The sequence below is a fragment of the Alosa pseudoharengus genome, unplaced genomic scaffold (assembly GCF_046254945.1).
Source record: "Alosa pseudoharengus isolate Yale_2024_CS ecotype anadromous, Long Island Sound unplaced genomic scaffold, YU_APseudo_1.1 YU_APseudo_1.1_scf_3, whole genome shotgun sequence".
Taxonomy (NCBI): domain Eukaryota; kingdom Metazoa; phylum Chordata; class Actinopteri; order Clupeiformes; family Clupeidae; genus Alosa; species Alosa pseudoharengus.
In genome coordinates, this window is record NW_027468718.1 from 8,475,175 (window position 1) to 8,487,749 (window position 12,575).

General features: G+C 41.4%; 1 protein-coding gene across 4 annotated transcripts; it reads right to left on the bottom strand.

Moving 5' to 3' along the window:
• Positions 1-4,298: 4,298 nt before the first annotated feature.
• Positions 4,299-10,304, bottom strand: LOC143100133 (myelin-associated glycoprotein-like). 4 transcript variants are annotated; one of them, XM_076263076.1, is made up of 6 exons: positions 9,807-10,302; positions 9,545-9,598; positions 6,663-6,753; positions 5,696-5,844; positions 5,234-5,324; positions 4,299-4,907 (listed from the first exon to the last, which is right to left on the bottom strand). In XM_076263076.1, the coding sequence occupies exons 1-6, from the start codon at positions 9,856-9,858 to the stop codon at positions 4,856-4,858; spliced, it is 489 nt and encodes a 162-aa protein (XP_076119191.1). In that variant the 5' UTR covers positions 9,859-10,302; the 3' UTR covers positions 4,299-4,855. The 4 variants fall into 4 exon arrangements, with proteins under 4 accessions (XP_076119191.1, XP_076119192.1, XP_076119193.1 ...); XM_076263077.1 differs by having other exon boundaries at positions 4,299-4,904; positions 9,807-10,301; XM_076263078.1 differs by lacking the exon at positions 9,545-9,598 and having other exon boundaries at positions 9,807-10,304.
• Positions 10,305-12,575: the final 2,271 nt, after the last annotated feature.

The following is a 12,575-nucleotide window of genomic DNA, read 5'->3' on the forward strand; positions in this document are numbered from 1 at the left end:
TGCAGTTTATTTGTAGAGCGCTTTGTCATGTACTCAAAGCACTGAACATTGTGGGGTAAAAAAGGGAGGCAGGCAGGATTAAAAGTAAAAAGAAAGTAGAATGAAATAATAAATTAGGAGGCACACATAAAGTGTACAGACAGTTGCAAGTGTGGAAAGAAACAGACATATGCCAGTATAATTAAAAAGTAAAGTATTAGATATTTATAACTCTGTTTCTAACAAATGCAGACAATACATTTGCCAGTTTACTTAAAAGTATAGGCAATGTATTTGCTCACATGAGTTCCTATAATTTACACAAGATTGATTTGTTTGGCAGGTGTGGTTCACATTGGGGGAGAAGTACATTAGTTCAAGAAAACACTGGGCTCCCATAATTTACTCTAAGCTTTCTTGTGGAAAGTATGATTCATGTGTAGAATGGGCACACGAGCACAGGAAAGTTGTAGGAGTGCATGTATGGAGATGTCTTTCATCTCCTTGATGAACATTATACTCTTTCCCACTTTTTACCATAAACAAAAAAAGTGTGACCAAGTTGAATAAATCACTCAAAATTCAAAGAAATTAGTCACAATGAATTTCATGTGTTCAAATGCCTTTTGTGAAGGATATCATAAGGTCTTGAGGCAATCTGATGAAAAATGCCATATTTATGGTACAGGGAATGTGTAAATTGGTCATTTTTGACCGGAACAGTGTTACAGTAGAAGGTTAAAGCAACACCAAAGCACTTTTCCTCTGTCGCACGCATGCTATTCGTTTATCCAGCACCGGCTTTGGAAATAACAATGTCCACAGACAAGGTAGAGTATGTTGCATGATTTTATGAAAGTACGATGTATTGCGACATCAGAAGCAAGTCAAATGTGTAGTTTCTTATGTCTCATTCCACATATCCGCTACCCGATCTGGCAAACTTGCATAGTGCGGATAAAGCCAATAGAGGGGTCGCGATGCGAATGCAGGATGGCCGTTCACCCTGTTGCGAGTTGATGAACCACTGAAATGATTTTGGAAACATTTTAAGGTTCAAAAAACTCTTTGGTGTTGCTTTAAGAAAACGATCCACTGACGCTGTACCAACGTCAAGAGACATGATCACTTGAACTCTGGCTTAGATGATAAAATGATGATGACGTTGTTAATTAACTTAAACTTTTTTTTTTTTTTTACTTTTTTTCAAGCTGTGATCGCAGACGCCTCTTCAGCTCCCTGGAGTGCTGAGGCAGAAAGAGAAATGTTTGTCTAGAAAGGAAAATGTTTGTATATAAAAGGAAATAATTGTGGGAAATGTTTGTCTAGAAAGGGAAATGCTTTAAATGCTTTTTCCTTCAGCGCTAAAGAAGACTAAGAAAGCAATATTTTAGTATTTCACAACATCTCTTGTGCAAAAGTCTGTGTGTGCCTTGTGTGTGTTTGTGTGTGTGTGTGTGAGTGTGTGTAACAGAGATATATAGAGAGAGTGATAGAGAGAGAGAAAGAGAGATTGTGAGTTGTGAATTTAAATGGCGAAATTAGAAAACAGATTTCACATTCACACACTTTCTGTTATTGTGAGTTTTTATTTGGCACCTACTTCCTTGCTCTAGGCTGTTCAGGCCTTGGCCTGTGGTAAGTGCATCAAGACAATGTTGCATTCAAAGAAATGAAACTGAAAGGAGTATGGCAGCATTGGGCACATTGGGCATCAAAGCTCATGCATGATTAACAGTCTCTAAGATGTTTCTTTCTTTTCTAATTCTAGGTCACGTTACGGCCCGACTGCTTGTGAGAGATAACATTGTTTTATATATATATATATATATATATATACAGGGTGCGATTTGTGTAAAAACCAGAGGGGGGGATGATTTTGAATAAGTTTGTAAGTTGATGAACCACTGAAATGATTTTGGAAACATTTTAAGGTTCAAAAAACTCTTTGGTGTTGCTTTAAGAAAACGATCCACTGACGCTGTACCAACGTCAAGAGACATGATCACTTGAACTCTGGCTTAGATGATAAAATGATGACGTTGTTAATTAACTTAAACTTTTTTTTTTTTTTTACTTTTTTTCAAGCTGTGATCGCAGCTTGAAATATATATATATATATATATATATATATATATATATATAGAGAGAGAGAGAGAGAGAGAGAGAGAGAGAGAGAGAGAGAGAGAGAGAGAGAGAGAGAGAGAGAGAGAGAGAGATGAAGAGGCCTGCTAAATAAACATTAATCATGTCCTCTATCAGCTCCAAGGAAGTGTCCACTTCACACTTTGGAGACACATTACTAAAGGATTCAGAACTAAATCCAACTAAAGGCTTATTTACAAATTCAAAAACACGTTGGCGTTAAGTGTCCAATGATCATAGTTAATCACATCGCATCACTGTGCAATCAGAGTAGATATTAACTTAGAAGTTGACAAAGTGCATGCGGTTTGCAGCCTATACAGCAGTAGCTTTTGTGCAGCTGCTAAGGATACTAATGCTGATGAAGCACGGGCAAAGAGAGATTTAGATGCACTTATGTGCTGTACACTACACGGGCATCCTCAGACTTATTAGATGCACTTATGTGCTGTACACTACACGGGCATCCTCAGACTTATTAGATGCACTTATGTGCTGTACACTACACGGGCATCCTCAGACTTATTAGATGCACTTATGTGCTGTACACTACACGGGCATCCTCAGACTTATTAGATGCACTTATGTGCTGTACACTACACGGGCATCCTCAGACTTATTAGATGCACTTATGTGCTGTACACTACACGGGCATCCTCAGACTTATAAGATGCACTTATGTGCTGTACACTACACGGGCATCCTCAGACACTACTCTGTGATGAACAGATTGCAGTCATGTCGACTTGTAGTTTGGATGACAGGGAAAACAGAATGTGGGTAGTGTGTGTGTGTGTGTGTGGGGGGGGGTGTAACTGCAATTAGTTGCAGATGGAAAAACACTGAGTGTGTGTGTGCATGTGGTGTGTGTATGTGTGTGTGTGTGCATGTGGTGTGTGTATGTGTGTGTGTGTGTGCATGTGGTGTGTGTGTGTGTGTGCATGTGGTGTGTGCATGTGGTGTGTGTATGTCTGTGTGTGTGTGTGCATGTGGTGTTTGTATGTGTCCCTTTTTTCTTTTCTTTCCATGTCATGTCAGTCTTTCTCTGTACAGTGAAACCACATGTAACATGAATGGCATTTAGCTAGATTGTTCAACAAGTTGATTTTGTAATGCAACACAGTATGGAATGCAGTATGGACGCAACTTCAGCTCGACAGACAAAACTAGATTGATAAACAAGTGCATTTTGTAATACAGCACAAGATATAGATAATTACCTTTCATATCTTCAGAAAGTGTGAATAAATGCTATACGTCTCTGGTAGTTGGGTGAAGAAATAATGCTTTAAGGCATGGATATTGAACTGCTTGACAGGCAAGTAGCTTTTAAAACAATGTCTGCAGGTAGATATCATTCATTGTTGCTATAAAGAATAGCATGACTCAGTCATAGTCATACTGACATACGTCACTTATTGGTGTTTTTGAGTGGAGGTTCAGGAGGAGCGTGACGAAATTTGCCACGTCATTATCAGGTCATTTATTTCCAGCCTTCCTGTTAATGCTGCAGCATTTGGTTTGATCCCTCACTTTCAACCCAACATCTTCCCTCACATGACTCAGACATACTCAGACTCAGTCATGCGGATTTTCCCACTGATTCCCACGTACTGTACGTCACTTGCTGACCCAAACACAGAGAGGAACACCTGGATGGTTCCCTACGACAGTGAGAGCAAGCAGGCAGTGTGGTCGCCGAGGCTCATAGACTTCTATGGGAGCAGATTCTTGGCCACAACTTTCACAGTTTCCTGTTGGTTCCTGCTTTTGATAATAAGGAGAAGCGTGACTCAGACTCAGTCATGCGGATTTCCCCACTGATGCCCATGTACGTCCACGTACTTACTGGCCCAAGCACAGAGAAAAACGCCTGGATGGTTCCATTCACTTTTGCTTGGGGGGTGGGATTGGAGTGTGATACTGTATGTAGTTCCCCAACCAGAGCCTCCCTCCATGCAAGACATTGTATTGAAACATTTTGACTCTCTTCCCACAATGCAGTGGCACCATTTCATTTTTGTAGATGATGTTTACATACAGTACATGCATACTTATGAAAGTGAAGTACAGACAGAGGAAGAGAGAGAGAGAGAAAAAGACAGAGTTGGAGGGAGAGAGGGGAATTGGTGTGAAATGTATGGTTTTATGTTTCACTGTTGGAGCCATCTATCTGTAATTTATAAGCAGTTTTATTTCCATATACAGTACTTATTTAGGCTAATAAAGCAAGAAATATAGGCTAAACACAAACACATATGCACATACATCTCAGAAACAAACAGCACCTTTTTGTAAATGAAAGTGTCCTGAGACAGACTGTCCTGTTGCTCCTTGAGTCCAGAATGTCAGTCACAAAATTAGAAACAGCAGAATGAACGTGTCTGCAACACCGTGGAAAAACGTGTCCACTGTTCTCCCTTTAATGTCATGGTGTCTATGGCTTTAGTTCCATGGGCTTTAATCACACGGTGTCCGTGGCTATGAGGGGACTAGTGACCCCTAAGGCAGTGCAAGGTATCACAGAAAGCTTACGGTCACATCTTCAGTGTACAGAGGGAGGTCGAGGGACGGCTTGGCTGAAGTGTAGGGAAGACTGTTCCTTGTTAGTTTACCAGAAAACATTTCTTCCCACACATTGATAGAAGATTGACATAAAAAACTAAAGTTGAAATCAGTCCAGGGATGGCCAACGCAAGCAGGCAGTGGGGTCGGTGAGGCCCATAGACTTCTATGGGAGGAGCTTCTTGGCCACAACTTTCAAAGTTTCCTGTTGGTTCCTGCTTATGAATGAATGATCAAACACAGACACACAGAAACACACACACACACACGCAAACACACACACACACACACACACACACACACACACACAAATTAATCAGTTAAAAGCATATACTGTATATCCACTATTTCATTACAAGTCAATTAAGAAAACAGAGAGGTGACACTAGAAACACAGAGTGAGACGACCCTTTCATGAAGGTCTGAGGACATGACTAGGTGTTTGATTTGATACACACAAGTCTGAATGATAAATTCTGTGAATAAGTTGTGTCCCGATAGTTTTGGCCGTATAATATCTCTAATATATGACTGTTAAACATACCATTTCCTAAGCATGATGATGAGAATAGCTCCAACAATTACACTGATGATAATTATCACAATTATCACAGAGAGTGGTATCCCAGATGCCCCTAAAAGAGAAAAGATGTGACCATTTAGGTACATTTGTTTCAACAGACAGCCATCCCAGATAGTGACATCCAGTGTTTCCTTGGCAGTCAAAAATCTACATGTTAAAATGGTCAAACAATGACAATCTAAATCAAACAATCAAAGATGACCCTAAATGGGTTAACCATTTGCACTATTCTTGTGTACTATTGTACTGTAACTGCCAAGTTCAGTTTATCCACTTGAATAAATAAATAAATAAATAAAACATCTGTGAGTGTAATAGTGAACAGCAGAGAGTTTTAAGGATATCCTGTTGTTGATCAATTCTTCTGACACTAAGCAAAATAGTCACACACATTCTGTCCACACCACCGTATGGGCATCTTACCGGTGACTGCATACAGAGTGGTGTGACCTTCCGCAGTGCCATAGGAGTTTGAGGCCTTGCAGGTGTACAGGCCGTTCAGCTCAGGAATGAAGTCCAGGTACAGCCTGTTGCCTTCTGCTCTCACCCCACTGGGCAGGGGATGGCCCTCTCTGATAAAGAGTACAGCTGGTGTAGCGACGTAGACCGATTGTGTGTGTGTGTGAGTGTGTGTGTGTGGGGGGGTCTCTAAGGGGAGAAGGGTTATTCGAGCAGGCTGAGGTTTGGGAATGGGTGAGTGAGACTGAGAAAAAGAAAGCACACACACACACCCTTACAAATATGACATCATGATATCAGAAAAGTGCTGAGCTTTGTGTGCAAAGGGCAAACAGAGGGCAACAGGGCAATCGACAGCATGTGTGATCATTACCATATTATAAAGTCACTAGAGTGTGTTAGTGTGTGCAATGTACACATTAAGCGCAGGACTTTTTACATCTGGTGGATTCTGGGTGAACCCAGAAGAGTCTGTGAGTGCATTATTTTGAATTTACTTTGCAGGTCTATCTTTCTGAAATCTCATTCACAACTGCCTGTTCGGCATGGGGCGGGCTTTATATGATTGACAGAGTAATACAGTCAGCAGTGCTATCAATGCCTGTACTTTTCTTTGGAACTGGAGTATACAACTGCATTCAAAAACTGATTTGGAGTACAACTGCATTGACAACCTTTGTTTTTATTTTACCTCTGAAAAAAGTTAAAGCAATTTAGGTTTAAATTCACAGCTGAAATAACCCCAGACAAATGTTCAGTCTCAATTGAGGATGGTTTGTGGATGACCAGGCTAGGTCTGACTGAACCTTCCAGAAGTCCTGGCCAAATGCCATGTAACAGTGAAAGAAACTGAATCTTCATCTTTTATTTTTTTATTTATAGTTTTTTTTAGAATAGAACTAAGTAAGTAAGTAACTAACTAAGTGAGTACCTTGACCATGTATAATCAGGTTTGGGGTTGGCATCTGCACTGCACTGATAACCATCATCCATCTGTGTGATCTTCACAGACTGAGGTGGGTCTGAAAAACACAAATTAACCTTTTTTTCTATTACTTAAAATAACAAAATGTACAAATTCCCCATTTCATCAATTTTCAACCTACTGGGTACTCAATGCTAAGAGGTTAATAAATGCTGGCCACCTTCAGACAATAAGAACTCCCTCTCTCTCTCCCTCTCTCTGGTTTTAGTACTAGTTGACTGATAATAAAAGAAAGTCAAAAGTCTCTCTCACTGTCTCATACTCTCTCTCCTCTCTCTCTCTCCATGTTTCTTTGTTTTTCTCTCTGTCTTGTTAATTGCAGTATAGTGTCCCCTTAACCAAAACAAATTTTAGCCTAAAAAGACAAACTTCACTATTTACAACTCTTTCAAATAGCTCTCAATGTGCCAGTCCATGCATTCAATAACAGTTCTGTCAGGCCCACTTAATTAAGTCAAAAATACACAAGAGAGAAATATATTTTAAAGCCAACTTAATTTGTATTTGGCGGTATGGCTCTGTCCAGAGGAAGTTCCCTGTATTTCTATGGGCTCTATGAAAAGCCAAGACAGGGAAAAGCAGCACCCTCAGGGGACTAGTAAATCTATTGCCCCGAGAACAGAGCAATTAACAATGACAACAGTATGTCATTATTTCAAGTTAAACCACTTTGAGGTGGAGCTGGGGAGGAGGTGGGTTGCAAAGCAGCAAGCAGAGAAAGCAGTGAGAGTAAACAGACTGATGCAGCTTAAATAAGGCGCTGTTATGAGAGAGGCCACTTGCAGTGAAGAGAGCGATCAGCTGAGTGGAACAGCTGATGTGGGCTGGGCCAATAACAAGGTGACAGCGGGCTTGAATATGCGGCCTGCCAAAACTAACGCAGAATGCTTGATTTACCTACTGCCGCACTGATACATCAAAACAGATCAGCCACTGTCATTGGTAAAAGGCATATGATTTGCCAAAAGGCTGATAACAGTCAACAAGGCCAATAGGAATGAAAGGGTGATACACAGTGTCGGTGTACGATTGACAAGGTACAACAGTTGTGAAGCATCATGGTTCATCCATAAATAACAAACTATGACGTCAGTTGTCACACTCACTTAAACACAACTAGGCGTTATTTGACCTAGAGAATAGGCCATTAGCTTGTAGTCAGACTAGGCTACGTATATCTCCCATTTTTTTTTCCATTGTGAATAATCTAAACATGCTCATCATTATATAGACAGGTTAGGCCAGATATTTTCCATTGCCAGTCAGTCAGCTGTGAGGACTGGCACATGTGATGACTAAAGAGGAGGCACATTCCTTTGAAATCAGATTATGACATAATGGACAGAAGTTGAACAAACAGGTTAGAGGCGTGCACTCCCTTTATCAGTAACCTGACTCCGCCAGATGGATTTGCTCCGCATATCCATCTGGGAACTTTTCATTGAAGAACTTTTGGGAAGGGGCGGAAATACTGGTTAGCTGATTGGATAAACCATCTGTCTATCACTACCTTTGTTGGTTATCGACGGGCCAAATCAACCAATTAGATGAACAAAGTGTTCTTCTAATGCCTTCGTTTAACATACAATTAAGTTAGGTAACGTAACTAACGTTAAGATGTTTTAACTTACCATTTGTATGTGACATGAACCTAATCAACGACAATTCCCATCAAGTTTTCACGGTAGGCCCTACACTTCTGAAGAAAGTATATTCCTCCATTGTGAACTGGAATCAGCCGTGGAGGATGTCTGTGTCTTTCATTCCTCCCAGCTGCATGGCTGAGACTCATAGCTTCACAGCTTACCCAGGAATACTTTCTAATTTGAATAAAACTTGCGCGATAGCTATGCTCATCTCTGTGGATGCCGTCATGTTGTTCGTTGCGTCACACCTCAACCCGCCTCAAAGCCAACGCTGATTGGACGTTCATTTGGTGAACTGCTCCAAATTCTCTTTAACGGAAAGTATCCAGACTGATTTGCGAGTGAAACCCTGAAGCTCGCGAGATCAGGATGGTCTTACGAGGCTACTTTATCAGAACTGATTAGAATAAACCTTGCTACATGTGCCACAGTTGTTGTTTGCAGCATGTCATCACACTGCTACTGGACATGTGCATTCTATTCAGCCTGTGTTCTGTGACATCATCTACACTCTATCTCGTTCCTAAACCACGGGGCTGTAACATTTCCAGACCATTGAGCATGACACTGGTCAACACATTTCCTTGCTTGTTTGTCATAATGTGTAAAAACGGAAAGCTCCCATTTGGGGTTAGTAAGCATGCACACATGCACATGTGCACACACCCACACACAGGGATGTAGTGGAGGCTGAATGCAAGTAAACACAGTTTATCCACCTCTGAAATTTCCTAAATAGAGTTTAAACACCTCTTAATAGAGTTTATCCACCTCTCAAAATAGTTTATTCACCTATTGCAACTTTTAACATTCAAAAATCAAACTATATTATCCACATTCACAATATGTAGCCTACACTCATCAACACTCAAGGAACCATTTAATACCATTGGTATTGTTATAAACATTGGACAACAACCTCCACCATCATCAAACATGTTCTGAATGGCTTTTTAAAAAATCCGATACCTAATGGCGCAGTCCACCTCACCGTGATCACAGAATTCATAGTTTACCCACCTCTTATTTTACCACTACATCCCTGCCCACACACACACTTGCATGCACACTGTAGAAACACATAGAGACAAACACACACATACACACACACACGCACACACACACCAGATATCCTAGTTTATAGAATAGGGTAGACCAATGAACACGTGTAAACAAACTTACAGTGAATGACATTAGACCCCTCCTGGACCCCCACACCATCTCCTTCATATGCCCCTTGGTAAGAAAGGAAATGGCTATTGTTAGGTATAGCCATTGGACAAATTTAACTAATGACCAGACAGAGACAGGTGTACAAAAAGCATGTGTAAATATAGCATACACATCACATGGCTCATCCGCAAAGCACATTTTATTATTATACAATCAATACAATTGTAGCTGGATAAATTACCGAACATGAATACAAGTTTGAGGAACTTACTGGTAGTCGTGCGCACCACCACAAGTAGGCACAGCCAAAATCCAAGGTCCATCTTTCACAATCGTTAATTTAAGTGCCACCTCTTTGTAAACGAGCAGAAAGAAATACGTAAAAGGGTCACAGAAGGTGTTCAGTCAAAATATGATACGGTCCAGATAACCGTGCCTTATGCCGACTTTTGCGGATTCTCTGTAGTATCCTGTGTGTAGTTAGCCTACATATAAACTCAGAGCCGGGGGAACTGAACTCTCCAACTCTTGAAGAACAGTGAATGCATCGTTGTCTCTCTTTTCTCGCTGTCTCGCTGTATCGCTTTTACAAGTAGGCTACTGTGAACGGTGAACAGTCGCAGTTTGTATTGCCTGGTTTGAATTAGCGGGATGATCCTGCTGAGTTCAAATGCTCAGTAGCCGAAACAGCTGAACGACACAGCTGACCCGTCGCGTGTGTGAAATGGGTTGCGCAATCGGCTTGATTGCTCTTGTCACTAAATGCTCCGCCCGAGTATTGCTGGCGATTTCTTTGCTGAGATTACAAGTGTGTGGGTGTGGGTATTATTGTAACAATGCACTTGACAATCCGCATACGCACCAGAAGAATTTAAGCAACAAACGTGCACAGACAACACTGCAAATGCGCGAAATACGCTTGCATTAGGGTATTTCAGCGGCTAGTTGGTTGTTTACTTTCGTTTCCAAAGTATCTCAAAAGTCTGCAGGACAAGTGCATGGGGACAGGGAGTGTTAGATCAGGCACAGAAGGAAGAGAGAGATAGATAGAGCAAAGTGTTTGAGAGGGATAAAGAGAGAGCGTGTGTGGTGGTGGTGGTGGGGGGGGGGGGGGGGGGGGGGTGTATGCATGGTGTTTGTTTGCTTAGAGAAAAAGTTTGTTTTCTATAAAAAAAAGTGGAAAGAAACATTAGGTGGCAATGTGGCTGCAATTAGTTACAGATTAATAAAACAGAGTGTGTGTGTGTGTCCTTTTTCTTTCCACGTCATTCTCTCTAAGAAAGATATTGAAATAGATTCATGAGCAAGTTCATTTTGTAATACAACAGTCAGGGTAATAAAACCTTCATCAGTATGGAAACACAAGTTCAGCAACTTCAACTTGACAAACATGTAGTTCTAAAAACAATGTCTACTGGCAGATATTGTTAATTGTTGCAATAAGAAAAAGCATGACGGGTGTCTTTAAATGGAAGTTTGGGAGGAGCGTGACAAAATTTGCCTCGCTTACAGTGTCATTATCAGGTTATTTATTTCCAGCCATCCTGTTCATGCTGCAATATTTGGTATGATCACTCACTTTCAACCCAACATCTTCCCTCATGCCTCCCTTCTTCTTAGGTTAGGAACAGCATGGAACAGCATAGGGGTGTACGCATGGATCCTGCTTGACTCCTGTCTGCGCAGTTTTATCCTGCACGATCCCTGCAACTCAGTCAGGCTGGCTAGAGATCTTGGCCACAACTTTCCCAGATTCCTGTTGTTTCCTGCTTTTGATGCTACATAAAAGAAACATAGCTGCAGGCAGTGTGGTCAGTGAGGCCCAAACGTCTATGGGAACAGCTTTTTGGCCACAACTTTTAGATTCCTGGTTCCTGCTTTAATAAGAAGTGTGACTCAGACATAATCAGACTCAGGCAGACTCAAACTTTTAACTTATGCCCAGATGGTGTTGGAGAGAGACACGGAGAGAGCGGGTGGGGTCAGGAATCAATTACTGTATATTTCACTGCTGCTCGTATGCATATTCGTAATTCACTAGTAGTTTCAATTCCATATACTTATTTATTAAAGCAAGAAATATACACACAAACACATACATCTCAGAAACAAACAGCACCTTTTTGTAAATGAAAGTGTCCTGAGAAGACAGACTCCCCTGTTTCTCCTTGAGTCCAGAGAGTCCGTCACAAAATTAGAAACAGCAGAATGAACATGTCTGCAACACCGTAGGAAAACATATTAATTGGACTCCCTTTAATTCCATGGTGTCTATGACTTTAGTTCCATAGGCTTTAATCATCTGGTGTCCATGGCAACGAGAGGGCCAGTGAACCAGTTTGTGGTGGCAGTGTGAGGTGTCACAGTCAGCTTCCGGTCACATCTTCAGTGTACAGGAGGAGGTCGAGGGTCGGCTTGGCTGAAGAGGAAGCTAGTGGCCCGTTGATTTAACAACAGTGAGAGCAAGCAGGCAGTGGGGTCAGGTCCCAGACTTGTATGGGAGCAGCTTCTAGTAGTTGTGTGCACATCCCTCCTTTCTGTTGGCCAGGTGCAGGACAAAGGTATAAAAGCTTTTAATTAAAAGTTTGGAGCATTCTCTCTCTTTTATATTCTCTTCTTGGAGCATTATTATTACACCCATGCCCTAATGTAGTGCTAGGTATCACAGGAAGCTTCCGTCACATCTTCAGTGTACAGGTCACAGGGCGGCTTGGTTGAGGAGGAAAAAGAGCACAGTTGGTTTAGTGACGTGTGTGTGTGTGTGTGGGGGGGGGGGTGCAGGGGAGTGATGTTTGGGGATGGGGGAGTGAGATTAACCTCCTGAGACCCTGCATCCTCGTATGAGGACATAACATTTAGGCTTTGTAGGACTTTCTATTTCCGAATACATTTCTGTTGCCCTCATATCATGACAGTTATTTGTACCAGAAAGAGAAAGCACACACACATACCTTCACAAATATGACATCAATGATATCAGAAAAGTGCTGAGCTTTGTGTGCAAAGGGTAAACAGAGGGCAACAGGGCAATCGATAGCAT

Coding starts and splice junctions, on each gene's coding strand:
- LOC143100133 (XM_076263076.1), bottom strand. CDS start 9,858: ATGGACCTTGGATTTTGGCTGTGCCTACTTGTGGTGGTGCGCACGACT. Junction 9,599..9,806: donor GGTGGTGCGCACGACTACCA/GTAAGTTCCTCA, acceptor TTTCTTACCAAG/GGGCATATGAAGGAGATGGT. Junction 5,845..6,662: donor CCTGATTATACATGGTCAAG/GTACTCACTTAG, acceptor ACTCTTTATCAG/AGAGGGCCATCCCCTGCCCA.